General features: G+C 43.5%; 1 protein-coding gene across 1 annotated transcript in view; it reads right to left on the minus strand.

The window, feature by feature from the left end:
* DPP4 (dipeptidyl peptidase 4) overlaps nucleotides 1–12089 on the minus strand; it is an 86805-nt gene extending 74716 nt beyond the window's left edge. The window contains exon 1 of the mRNA XM_023623018.2: nucleotides 11689–12089. Within this exon, the coding sequence (XP_023478786.1) occupies nucleotides 11689–11833 (145 nt within the window). The 5' untranslated portion in view covers nucleotides 11834–12089. The remainder of the gene's footprint in view (nucleotides 1–11688) is intronic.
* Nucleotides 12090–13290: the final 1201 nt, after the last annotated feature.

Consider the following 13290-nt stretch of genomic DNA (forward strand, 5'->3'; position numbering starts at 1 on the left):
CCCAGTAAAAAGATCAGCAAGTACAAACCTCTGAGGCAGGATGAGTGCGCAAGAGGGAGAGAGTAGGAGAGGAGCTCAGAGAAGAGGTGGGGCTCAGATCACAGGGGCCCTGTAAGCCATTGTGAGGGCCCTGGTGTTTATTCTGAGAGAGATCGGGAGCCATTGAACGGTTCTGAGCATAAAAGGTTGTAAACTGACATGTCTAAAAATGATCACTGTATTAGTTTTCTATTGCTGCGTAACAAATGACCACAAACATAGTGATACAACACCAGCATATCAGCAGAGAGTTCTGTAGGTCAGAAATCCAGCCTGGTATGGCTGCTCTCTGCTCAGGGTCACAGGGCTGAAATCAAGGTGTTGGCTGGGCTGAGTTCTCATCTGGAGGCTCTGGGGGAAAAGCTGCTTCCAGGTTCATGCAGGTTGTTGGCAGGATTCAGCTCTGCGTGGTTGTAGGACTGACGGCCCTGTTTCCCTGCTGGCTGCCAGCCAGGGGCTGCACTCCCCTCCTAGAGACTGCCCACATTCCTTGCCACATGGTTCCTTCTATCTTCCACATCAGCTGTGGCATGTCAAATCCTTTTTGTACCTCAGATCTCTAATTACCCCTTCTGTGAGTAGCTAGAAAAACTCTGCTTTTAAAGGCCACATGTGATTAGGTCAGCCCCATTCAGGTAATCTCCCTTTTTTAAAGTTGACTGTGTCATATAACATAACCTAATCACCAGAATAAAATCTAGCATATTCACAGTCTCAGAGATGAAGTGGAGGTTAGTACAGGGTGCGGGAAGGAAATTTGGGGAGTCATTTTAGAATTCTGCTTACCTACCACAATCACCTTGCCTGTTGTGTTGAGAATACACTATAGGGAGGCAAGAAGAGAAACAGGGAGATTTTTGCAATAATTCAGATGAGAGGTGGTGTCTTGGACCAGGGTGCTGCTAGTGGCGAAGGTAGTGAGATATGGTCAAATTCTGAGAGAACACAAAGGTAGAAATGATAGGATTTGCTGACCAATTGATGTTGAATGTGAATGAGAATGGAGTTGAGTACTGAATGGATTTTGGCCTCAGTAACTGGAAAAATGGAACTGCTGTTTGCTGAGACACGATGTACTATGGAAGTAATCAGTTTAGGGGGATATAGAATTTTGGGAGATGTTTCTTTGAGATGCCAATAGCATCCAAATGGAGATGTCCACTAAGTAGTTGCTTATATGTACACAGAGTTCAGGAAAGAGGTCTGGTCTGAAGATAAGAATTTGGGCGATGTCAGGTTATAGATGGTGTTTAAGGCCACGGGAGTGGATGAGATGACCTAGTGGAAAGAGGGATGGGGTTCCAGGATGGAACCCTGGAGTAATCCAAGGTTAGAAGTCAGACACGAGGAGGAACCTCAGGAGAAAGGATGGGAGCATGCAGTGAAGTAGCAGGAAAACTAGGAGAAAGTAGAAACCCAGAGGGAGGTGGAAAAGGATGATCAACTGACAGGGCACGTGAGACTCAGAGGGAGAACTGAGCTCTGGACCTCACAATACAGAGGTTAAGGGACCTCGACGAGAACAGAACCCTTTCACAAGCAGGGTGAGGATAAGCCTTATTCCAGTGGGTTTAAGAGGGAGCAGGGAGAGGAACTGCAGACAGTGATAATAAAAAACTCTTTGAGGAGTTTTGTAGTAAAGAGAGCAGAGAAAGGGACTAGGAGATTGGCAGGGATGTGGGTTCCGGAGAGAATTTTTCTCTCTCTGTTTTTTTTTAAGGATGTGAGAGATTAGAGCACGTCTATATGGAGGCAGGGGAATGACGATTCAGTGGCCAGGGAAAACAGCTGGAGCCATCTCTGATTAAGCCAAAGGGGATGGGGTCAGTGCATAAAGGAGGGCCTGACCTTGGGCAGGTGCTGGCAGAGTTCATCCCTCACCCTGGGAGGGGAAGATGCAGGTGAGTGTGCAGACGCAGACCGGCTGGTGGCAATTGAGGAGGTTCTCTTCTGATGGCTTCCATTCTTTTAATAAAATAGGAAGCAAGGTCATCAGCTGAGAATGAGCTGAGGAGTGGGTACTGGAGGTGTGGGGAGAGAAGACCCGTGACAGTGACAGAGTTCATCACGAGAGCGGGCGAGTGAGCAGGTGGGGTGCACTGGGGATAGTCAGGCAGTATGGAGGGGTCACTTGATGTTGGGTTCTGGATTTTCTTTTCAGAGCAGTTAAACCATTTTCATCTTAATGAAGTCATTACCATGAAGCTTAAATTTTTCGCCTGGAGATTTAACAACAAAGACCTGAGTCATCAATGAGATTCTTTTTGGTCCATGTCAAATTAAACAGATGATAGCTTCTAGACATTGTGAGGTTATTTTGTTTGTTTTTGTTTGGTTTGTTTTGTTTTTATGGCCATTAATTATTTCAAATCCTACTTTCCTGGGTCAACTTTTGCAGGTCTAATTTTTACCATGTATTTTAAACTTTTTATTTTATGTTGACTGTTTCTGTCATGTTTTTCCATTATGAATTGGATAAAATATGACACTTTATAAGTGCTTTTTATGAGAAAATTGAGAGTAATTCCCCTCAGAAGTTTCTGACCCACTCTATTGTCTCAGATTTGTATCTTAAATATTGCAAATTCAATTCGTCCCTATTCTCAATCACTTTGGATGCCAAGAGAAAGTAAGTTCTTGGCTCAAAATGCCTTCAGGATAAAAAGGCAGCATCAAAACACTCTGCTTTGCAATAAACTCAGGAGGTTAGGAAAGGAAGTGAGAAGAGGAGAAGCAGAGGGTTCTATGGTCAGATTCTTTGGAGATCAGAGCTAGCTTGACATCTAGTCTCATTTGTTAGAAATGAAATCTTTCCAAAGTGATGGAAAGAAAGGAATAATAAAATATATGCTATGCCTATGTAGACCACCCCCCACTTCTTTCTTTTAGAATTCCCAATTCAGCTCAGGTAACTACCCTTCCCCTTCCATGTGCTAAGGAAGGAGTTTCCTCCTTGTCCCTGAAAGATGAGTCCTGACTAATCTAGTCCAAGCTTTGTACTTCATTCCTCTTGCCAGTGATTAGTTTAGAAAGGACAAGCGACACAAATCTGGCCAATGAGACATGAGGGAAAGTCTGCCTTGGGCCAAGGGACTTCTGGAAACGATTTTCCACCCTGATAGAACAGGCTATAAATGAGGATCAGCATCCTCTTCTGTCTTGTGAAATAGCTGTGCGAGCAAATGATGTGTTGCTGCAGCAGCCGTGCTTGACCCTGAGAGCACCAGCTTGAGAACAAAAGCCCACAGTCTGAGAATGGCAGAGCTGAAAGATGGAAAGACGCTGGGTCCTTGAGGATGTTGCTGGACCACTGCATTAACAAACTCTCGAACTGCCTTAGTTTAAACAAATTTTGGTCAGGTATTCTGTTATTTGCCGCCAGAAACATTCTATCTGATACAATCCTCATACAGAATCTGGGGGCTCTAAATTGTTGAGGACTAAATAGGTAAGTGAATTACATGCCTGGGAGCCTGTCTGGTGGCTCCAGGATTGAAAGGACTGTATTCAGGCCCATTAATTATTAACCCTTTATGCTTGGTTGGTTTCTGTACAGACTTCCTGGGGCAGCATTTATCATTTGCTCATTAGTGCTTTTGCAGCACTTTGATAATTTACTAGAAGGATACTTAGCTCTTTTTATTACGCTTAATGTTTACATTTCCTTTAATATTGTGAATTATTAGAGGACAAGGGCCATGTCTATCACCTTTAAATGTCTAGTGACCAACAAAGTGCCTGACATGTAGAAAATGCTCAGTAAATATTTGCTGAATTGGAGGATTACCTTCTGTTGACAAATGTGTGTTGGGTGCATCATGTTGAAGGCCCTGCCTCCTGATCCCTGAAGCAGATCCAGTATGACGAGGGAGTTAGGTCAGAGGAACCACTGCAGATTAGCTCTTGTGGGAGGATACAGCCATGAGGGCAAGAGAAAATTCTCCGTGTCGACTGTCCAGCCAGCTGTTCAAGGAGTCATCCTTATTTCTGCTCCTTACCACACTCTTCACATTCCCATACACTGTCCTACCTCCAAAACACATCCTGGTGTTTTTTCACATCTCCAATACTACCACTCTGTCTAATCTGCTATCATCTCTCACCTGGACAAATGTCTCCCACCCCCATTGTTATCTACACAGGAGTCAGAGACACATTTTAGAGACTGAAATAAGATATGCCACATTCATGCTTTGAATAAAGAGAAACTCCTTTCTGTGTCCCTCCATCCTCTCTATCACACTTTATAGTTGTCCTAGCAGGTATTACTGTCTGAAATCACTCACATGCTTGCCTGCCACCTGCTTGTCCCATGGATTGTAAAGATCATTGGGAGTAGGTCCTCATCTCTACTGTTTAGGCCACATCCCCTGTACCTGCAATAACACCTCACGAGCAGTAAGCATTCATTACATGTTGGTGAGTTAACAAATATTGTGTCTTAGCCCTGAAGAGGTTTTACATTTCATACTAAAAGAGTTTCCTGCCTGGAACAAAAGAACAAAAGAAAATGACAAGGAAATAGGAGACATCCACGAAACTCACAGACCTGAGCTTGAGCAGGTCAGGCTTTAAAACAACTGAGCAAAACAAGGAGGTCTCAGGCCCACAGAGATGGTGTTAAGGCTACAGGGGCCACCCAGCCAGTTTTGGGGCACCTGGTGTGAAATCAGGGAGGAAGTGGGTGGTAGTACCCACTTGAAACTCACCCCTCCTGCTCCCTCTTCCTCTTTTATACATCCTGAGCCACCATGGCCCTGAGGGTGCCAGGAGCAAAGTCCCTGCTGGCTTTGACTCTGCCTTAAACTACCTCTGCTTCTTGCACCTGAGATGCTGAAATACGTGACCTAAGCCCATGAGTCTACTTGCTTCCCCAGTGAACCAAATAATGAAGAAAGTACACATTCATGTGTATAGTTAATTAGAGCAAATGGTTTATCAAGTTTTAAAAAATCTCCTAGGAAGTAACAATTTTGAGGTATGATATAAAACTGAAAATACAGTACTTGGCAAAAATAAAACAGCTAATTCAGAAGTTCTAACTTTGTGGTTTCAGTTTACTCTCAGATAGAGAGACACACCCTCTTTCAGAGGTCATAATGGAGCTGTGAGGACTAAAGGTAAAAATATTCACAAGATACTGATTTACAACAATGAAAGGTCATAAAGCAATGATTAATCATTAACTTATAAAATCACCCAACAAAGCATTTCTTTAAAACAGTCATTTATGGGAACCAGCAGACTCAGGAAGGCTAGAAGTCAAAAATTTGGATTCTCAAGTCTTAGTACTTATTCACAGAGCCCTAAACTTCTATGCCGCAGTTTCTGCAGTGTAGAAAGTCAAGATATTCATATCTTTTTGTGACATGGATTATTCCATGAAGTTCAAGTGAAATAATACAATGTGCATTGGCAACAAAGCAAGTGTCATTCAGTGCGAGTAGTAAATCTGGACCTACTACTACTAAAACTACCTAATAAGACCAGTTAAAGTGGGAGACGTCAACCCTGGGCTGGAAGTTGTTGCATATCTATGGCTCTCTATAGGAACGGGGGCATCAACGGCGGGTGCTTTTCCTCAGAACATTTAGCCTTCAGGGATCAGCAGCCATAAAAATTTTAACACAGGTATAAAAATGGGAGTTGTAACATTTACACTAATAGGACCACATTAATTTTTTTTCAGTTGAAGTATAATTGACATACAATATTATATTAGTTTCAGGTATATAACATAATGATTCAATATTTTTATACATTATGAAATGATCACCATGACATGTCTAGTTACCATCTGCCACCATACAAAGCAAGTACAATGTTATTGACTATATTCCCTATGCTGTACTTTACAGCCTTGTGACTTATTTATTTTATGATTGGAAGTTTGTACCTCTTAATCCCCTTCAGCTACTTCATCCATCTCCCTCTGCCCTACCCCACAACTACCTGATTGCTCTCTGTATCTGTGAGTCTATTTCTGTTTTGTTTTGTTTTTTCACTCGTTTTGTTTTTTAGATGCCACATATAAGTGAAATCTTGCATACTTGTCTTTCTCTGTCTGACTAATTTCACTTAGCATAATATCCTCTAGGTCCATTCATGTTGTTGCAAATGGAAAGATTTCATTCTTTTTTATGGCTGAGGAATAGTTTATTATGTATGTATATCACATTTTCTCATCTATCAATGGACAGTTAGGTTGCTTCCATATCTTGCCTTCTGTAAATAATGCTGTAATTAACATAGTGGTGCATATATCTTTTTGAATTAATGTTTTTGCTTTCTTTGGATAAGTAGCCAGAAGTGGAATTGCTGGATTGTATGGTAGTTCTATTTTTAACTTTTGGAGCAACTCCAGGCTGTTTTCCATAGTGGTTGTGCCAGTTTACATTCTCACCAATAGTATACAAGGTTTCCCTTTTCTCCACATCCTTGCCAGCACTTGTTATTTCTTGTCTTTTTGGTAATAGCCATTTTGATATGTGTGAGGTGATATCTCATTGTGGTTTTGATTTACATTTCCCTGATGATTAGTGATGTTCAGCATCTTTTCATGAGGGGCACATTAATTTTACACTTGATTACAACAAGCTTACAGGATTATTTAGCGTTTAAGAGCACCAGCTCTAGCATCACACTGCTGGAGTGTGAATCCTAACTCTGTGGAACTTAAATCAAGTTCCTTATCTTCTTTGGTAGCCAGCCTCCAAAATGACCCCTAACGACCTTCACCCCTAGTATTCATGCCGTTTTGTAGTACTCTCTCACACTGTATCTGGATTGGTTTCTGTGACCAACAGAATACAGGAGAAGTAATGGCACATCACTTCTGAGGCTAGGGCATAAAAGGTACTGTGGCTTCCTACTTAGTTGCTCTCTTGGATCCTTCATTCTAAGGGAAGCCAGTGGCCATGGCATTCTATGGAAAAGCCCATATGTTGGGGAATTGAGGCCTCTAGCCAAGAGCCATGTGAGAGAGCTTGGAAGTGGATCTCCCAGCCCCAGTTAAGCTTTCAGATGACATCTTGACTGCAACCTCATGAGACCTTGAGCCAGAACCACACAGTTAAGCCGCTGCCAAATTCCTAACCCACAGAAACCATGAGATAACAAATGCTTATTGTTTTAAGTTTTGGGGTAATTCATTGCGCAGTAATAAATAACTAAAACATCCTCTCAAAGTTTCTGTAAACTGTAAAAATGGAGATGATAATAGTATGTGTCTCAAAGAGTTGTGTAAGGATCAAATGAGAAATATACTGAAAGTCCTTAGCCCAATACCTGGCACAGAGGGAATACATGTTGGCTATTATTGCATCCTTGTGTATCTTCTCTTCCACAAGCAGGGTGGTCCTGCATGTTATAGTCACATTCTCAGTAGGCATCAGCATTTTGTTAAGTTGTAACATTTCAAGGATACCTATCTGGCTCTAGTCAGTCCCTTTACATTGTCTTTCTCTAATTATCAATTGGGCAAACAGTCTTCTCTTTTTCTCTCTGATCTCTTTGGTGATGAGAGGCAAAATGTCTAAGAGAGGGAAATTTAAGGCATATGCTATGCCCAGGGAACCAAAAACCAAAATAGCTGGCCTGAAAAAGACCAACCCAGTGACCTCACGAGACCTTGACAAAGGTTGATAATAGTTAACTGAGCTAGCTGGAGTCAACTCGAGCCTTTACAGAGCACACTGTTTAGAAATTGTCCTCAGAAATATACAAAGCTTTCATTCAGGCTCATTTCTGTGCTTTTAAATCTGGAATAGATCCTGGATTTCCTCAGGCAAACTTCACAGATGTTATCTTTTCTTTCTCTGATTATTCCTGTCTTCTTCACATTTGGGTTTTCTTTTATTACTCAAAAATGGGTGAGCAGTCAAATTTCCTATGCGCTGAAAGAAGGTATTGAGAAAATTTACTGCTAAAGCATTGAAAAGAACAAAAAAACAACAGATACGTTTCTATCCCAAAATAAAACTCAATAATAAAACTATTTGGCAACTAACAAAACTCAATAATAAAACCATTGACAAATAACAGAACTCAATAATAAAATTATTTGCCAAATATTTCAAAAACTCAGCCTACGATATAATGTAAAGAAGGAGATAAAAGTCACACAAATACTGAGCGAGGAGGTTTTATTACCACTGAGCCATGAGGATTTCTATAATTCCACTAAGAATAAAATATTTTTATATATTTTACTGCTGATTCTTTGGGAAACTGAATGTTTAAATATGCAATATCCTTCTATAATAGGATATTTGAGGGATTTAAAACAAAATACAATCCTTTATTATATATATAGAAGGAGGTGAACTTTTAATTTTGCTTGATGAAATGAATTATCTCCTGACCTCAAGGAGTTTTTATTCTAAAAAAAAATACGACAATAGTATTAAGTGTCTCTCTCTCTCTCCCCCAGCTCTGGGTGGGTCTAGTCCTGCTAAAGTCAGAGTTCCATATGGAAACACTTGACCTTGTCTTAAACCAACTTCTCAGGAGATGAACTTGGGTTTGCTCATTTGCTCCTCCTTTCTTTTGACTGTTTATTTCTTCGCTTTCCACTTAATCTAGGACTTTCTTTTGTTTTTCTATCAAAATCTTTCTTTTCTTTTCTTTTCTTCCTTCCTTTCCTTTCCATTTATATTTCCTCTCTCCCACCTCCCTTCCTCTCTTCCTTCCCAGTATTTGTTTGACTTTAAACCTAGACTGACAATCTAGAGTATATTTCTTGGGTGATGACTCTGTATCCTTTGTAAGAATGCTGTTCTTTATTGTGGCACAGCCCAAGAAAGGTATTGCTGATATAGTGAAAATGTTGCATTCTTGAACTTTCATCTCTGTCTCTTATGATAAGGGAGGAGTTGACACAAGATGATTTCTCTTTTCTCCTCAAATATACACACATGTCAATTAAGAAATATGAGAAGGAAATAACTTAGTGGTAAGTGTAAATAAAGCACACAATGAAACCACATCTCCACCCAGTTGCCCCATAGGCATCCTTAGCCACCCTCCCCCTTACTTCCTACATTTCCAATTACCAAAGTCTAATGGTTCACATTTGAGTTGCTCTATAGCCTCCAAATCCTGCTCTGCACCATCAATCTTCTGGGACACTTCCCTGGCTTCCCTTCCAGCCTTGCCACTTCAACTCCCTCTTCCACTGTCATGCCCAACTGTGCAGGCGTGCTCCAAATTCTCCAGTATGCTCCATCATCTACAAGATTTCTGTGAGAAATCTTCCCCTACTTTCCCAGAAGTGATCCTTCTAACCCCCAGGGAGGTTTACTCAAGCCTGTCTAAATTACCTCATTGAATTGTAACCATAGTTAGATGGAGATGTGAGAATCTCTTAGGAAGTCCCCACCAAGCGGACTTTCTTGAAATATCTGTTCAAATTTCATTTGGAGAAGACACTAAGTGCTATTTAAGGGAAATGTCAAGACAGGCCCTCCCCAGTCTGTGTGCTCCACCCAGTAAAAGAAAATCCCTGTAGTTAACTTGACCAAACCCCAGGGAAGGCAGTTGCATGACCCAGGCTCCTGGCCATGTCGCTGTCCATCTCAAGTGGCTTATCAAAGTTCAGTGTTCCTTCCAATTTTCCTTAACTAAAGTTCCAATAAGTACAGTTTTATCCATCCTTCCAGGGATGCTGTGGTGCCTCCGTGATGTTCTAGAGATAAACGGGCTATCCAGGTTACTTTGGTTCATTTGTATATCTGTTTCCCACTAAACTATAAACTTCTTGAGGTCAAGGACCTTTATATTTATAAAATTTAATCTTTGTATTTGCAGCAACTAGCACAGTGCCTGGAACATAATGTAAGCCATGTGAATTCTGATTGTATGGATGACCCATCCTTTTCCCACAACAAGGCTTTGTGTGTGTGGTTGTTTAAATATACAAAATATCACTTTATGAAAACAGTTACATTTTAACAGTTCACCAGAAAGAGTCAAATGTAAGTGGACTGATGCCTGCCATTTAATAGTCCAAAATGATGGTAACCATTACTTTCTTAAGTAACCAGAAGTCATTATCAATAAGTCAGCCCACTCAGTTATTTAACCTTTGGCATCTTTGCCCTGGCCCTGAAACGGCGAGGCAAATGTGGTTTTTGAGAGCTCTACAAACGAATCCCAAACTGTCACCTTGAAATCTGGATAAGACCCCTCAGTACGTAAGCACTGTCTACGCATTTCCTGGTTGGCTAGACCATCCAGAGACAATGCTTCAGTAGGCTGCCAGAGTGTGTAATACTGAAATGAAAGTAAATATTTAAAAAGAAAGTCGGGCCAGAGGAGACCCAGACTAGTTATTCTCACTTGCTTGCCTCCAGTAGTGTTTATCCCATAATGTGAATGTTTTATATTCAGAGCTTGGGCTAAAGTGGAAGTTAGGCAAGGTAAAAGAAATGAAGGGGGTTTTCTATGAAAGAATCCACAAAACATCACTGATCCCACCTCCCTCTGAACATTAATGCGATGATTTAGCTCTGCAATACTTACTTCTAAATAGTTATTTCCCTGCATCCCAACTCTCAAATTGATGAATTTTCATCACCCCTGAAGGAAAACCACTGGGTCCTCAAAACTGTACTTTGGGGCTTTCTTTCTTATATTTTCCCTCCCCTTAAGCCATCTTTACTGCTGTGTGGGATCTTTAAACACTGTCTCTTTTCCTCTGAAGATCATAACCGCAAACGTTTTTTAAAAATTTAATTTGAATTTAATACGTATTCAATTTAAGTTTAATAAAAAGAAATCCTAAGACTTTCCCCTAATTTCAGGAATCATGTATGTTTTACATAAAAAGTGGCTGCTGCAAGGCTCGCAGCCTAACCTCTAGAGACCTGGTAAAGTGAATCCAGCTGCTACACTCGAAGCAGCGACAACGCCTGGGAAGCCTCAGCCACAACCTGGTGCGCTGGTCCAAGCCCCCAGCAGCAGCTCCAGTTGTCCTCAGGGTGCTAAGACAGAACCTGACCCCGGTCTCCAACTGTCTTATCTTTTTCAAAAGTTTCAAACTTACTGCCTTTGCTCAGCAGAACCACGGGCACGGTGATGACGGTGACCAGCACAGCAGTCCCCAGCAGTCCCAGGAGCACCTTCCACACTGTCTGCAAGCCGGTCAGATCATGTTCAGTTAGAACAAGCCGTCTGGCCCCAGTCTGGGTAAGAGGGTCGGGGCCTGGGTTGCACTTGAGGTAGCAGGATTTGCCAATGGGCACGCATTGGAAGAGGGGCACAGTGGGCTGGGAGGGTTTGAGCGCGCCAGTCGGAGGTTGCAGGAGCGGTTTGCCCTTGAACTTGTGGCTTCTGAGCGCAGTAGTGTTTGCTGCTCTACGCCTGCAGGTCAAAAGCCAAGTGAGGGCTCGGGCGTGCGTTTTTTTGGGTGGCTCTAGGGGTCCTCCAAAGCTCGGCGACTGGGTTTCTAGCAGAAACCCCGCGGGGCCGAGAGCTGAGAGCTCTGGGACGTCCTTTCACCTGTCAGAGGGTGGCCCTAGAGCCTCCGCCTAATGGGAGTCCCTGGTCCTGTTCTGCGAGCTTTTGGGGCAATTTAAGGAGGGTTTGGAGAAGCAGCACCTACCGCTCGCCCCTGGGGCTGGGAGGGCGGGAGGCGCGCCGCTCACTCACCTTCATGGTCGGCGTCTCGGCGGCACTGAGCGCGCGGGCCGGAGCGCAGGCAGAAGGCAGGCGCGGCGCCGGGACGCGCGGCCAGCTCGGCTGCTGCGGGCGCCGAGTCACTCGGCGCTCCCGAGTTGCGGCCCGAGTTAAACATTAGTGAGCGCCCAGCCCGCTCGGATGAAGGGGCGCGAGCGGCGCGGGAGAAGGCGCGGGGCACTGGGCACTGGCATCCCGGCCGGGGGGCGCCCGAGAGGCGCCTCCTCCCTGCTGTGCGGGGCGCGCGGGGCGCGGGGCCCCGGGGACGCGCGGGGTGGGGTTGCGAGAGGACGAGCTGGGTGAGCCGTTGCCCGGCATCCCACGCGGAGACCCGAGGCAGCCGACGCGGGGGCCGTGTCTGTCCTAGCTGAAAGGGACTTTCCCTCTCAGCTCCTGCAACTTAGCGCGGACAGGCAGCTGAGACCAGAGTGGGCGTGGGGCTCTGCAAACTCACACAGCTCACTGCTGGCAGCTGGAGCTTGAACCCAGGCCTCGGCCTCTTGCCAGTGAAAGGTATGTTGGGGGAAAGTGGGGTGTCTGGAAGGCAAAGAGAGAGAAAAGGTGATTGTTCACTTATGAGTGGCATTTAGGGGCGGAGTATCTGGACTCACCGTCCGCAGGGAATTTCTGACGTGTTTTGTAGGTTTACCTTCTCAAGATGGCAAAAATAACAACACTAACACTAATGTGGAACTTTTCCCCAGGTGTTGCTCTAAGCATTTATTGTGTTTATTTTACAGGAAGGAAGCCTAGGTACAGAGAGCTTAAGTCACTTGGCCAAGTCAGAAGCTAGGAAGTCCTGGACCCTGAATTCAGAGTCCATGCTCTTAACCACTACTCCATGTGGCCCCTCGTCTTTCAGTCTTGCAAAGAGGATTTGGAGAAGAGATAAAGGTCAAGTGTGGCTTCTTCTTCCCCCAGTTCCTCATTATGTCCTGTAGGTTTGTTCGTTCATTCCTTCATCCCCACATCCTCCCGTTTATTCTACCCATTCCATAGATACTGGAGTGGCAACAGTGTACCAGATTCCCTTCTAGATGCTGGGGATCCAGAAGTGGGACAAGACAGATGAGGTCTGTGCACTCGACACTTTCAGTGTAAAATACACAGGGAAACATTTGCGTTTAGGGGCCCTCTAAGCTTACTTCCTCACTAAGTACTCCTACCTCCTACAAGGCCTCTTCAGCTTGCTCACTGCAGCTGAAAAGCAAAGCCTCTGTCCATAGTTAGAGGTAAAAGATTAAAAATGCAAAGTCCTACGGGGTGTTAATGCATGATTATGAGTAAATTCAAATTTCCATCCTTTATCTCCAGTCCAGACTTTGCTTCTGAATTCAGGGATCTTTTTCTCTTTTGACCATCAATTGCTTATGATACATACATATGCTCACCCACACCCACCTCCAGAGACTCAAACTTCATCTCCTCCATCAGCCTTGCCTCACCTACCCTTCTCTGATCATCTCTGTCTTCATTAAAAGTGTCTCTATTCACCATTCACAAAAACTGAAAACTTCAGTCATCTTAGATTGTTTTTCCTCACTCTCCTCCATTTACTTAGCCAGCGTTTCCTCT

The sequence above is a fragment of the Equus caballus genome, chromosome 18, assembly GCF_041296265.1.
Source record: "Equus caballus isolate H_3958 breed thoroughbred chromosome 18, TB-T2T, whole genome shotgun sequence".
NCBI lineage: Eukaryota > Metazoa > Chordata > Mammalia > Perissodactyla > Equidae > Equus > Equus caballus.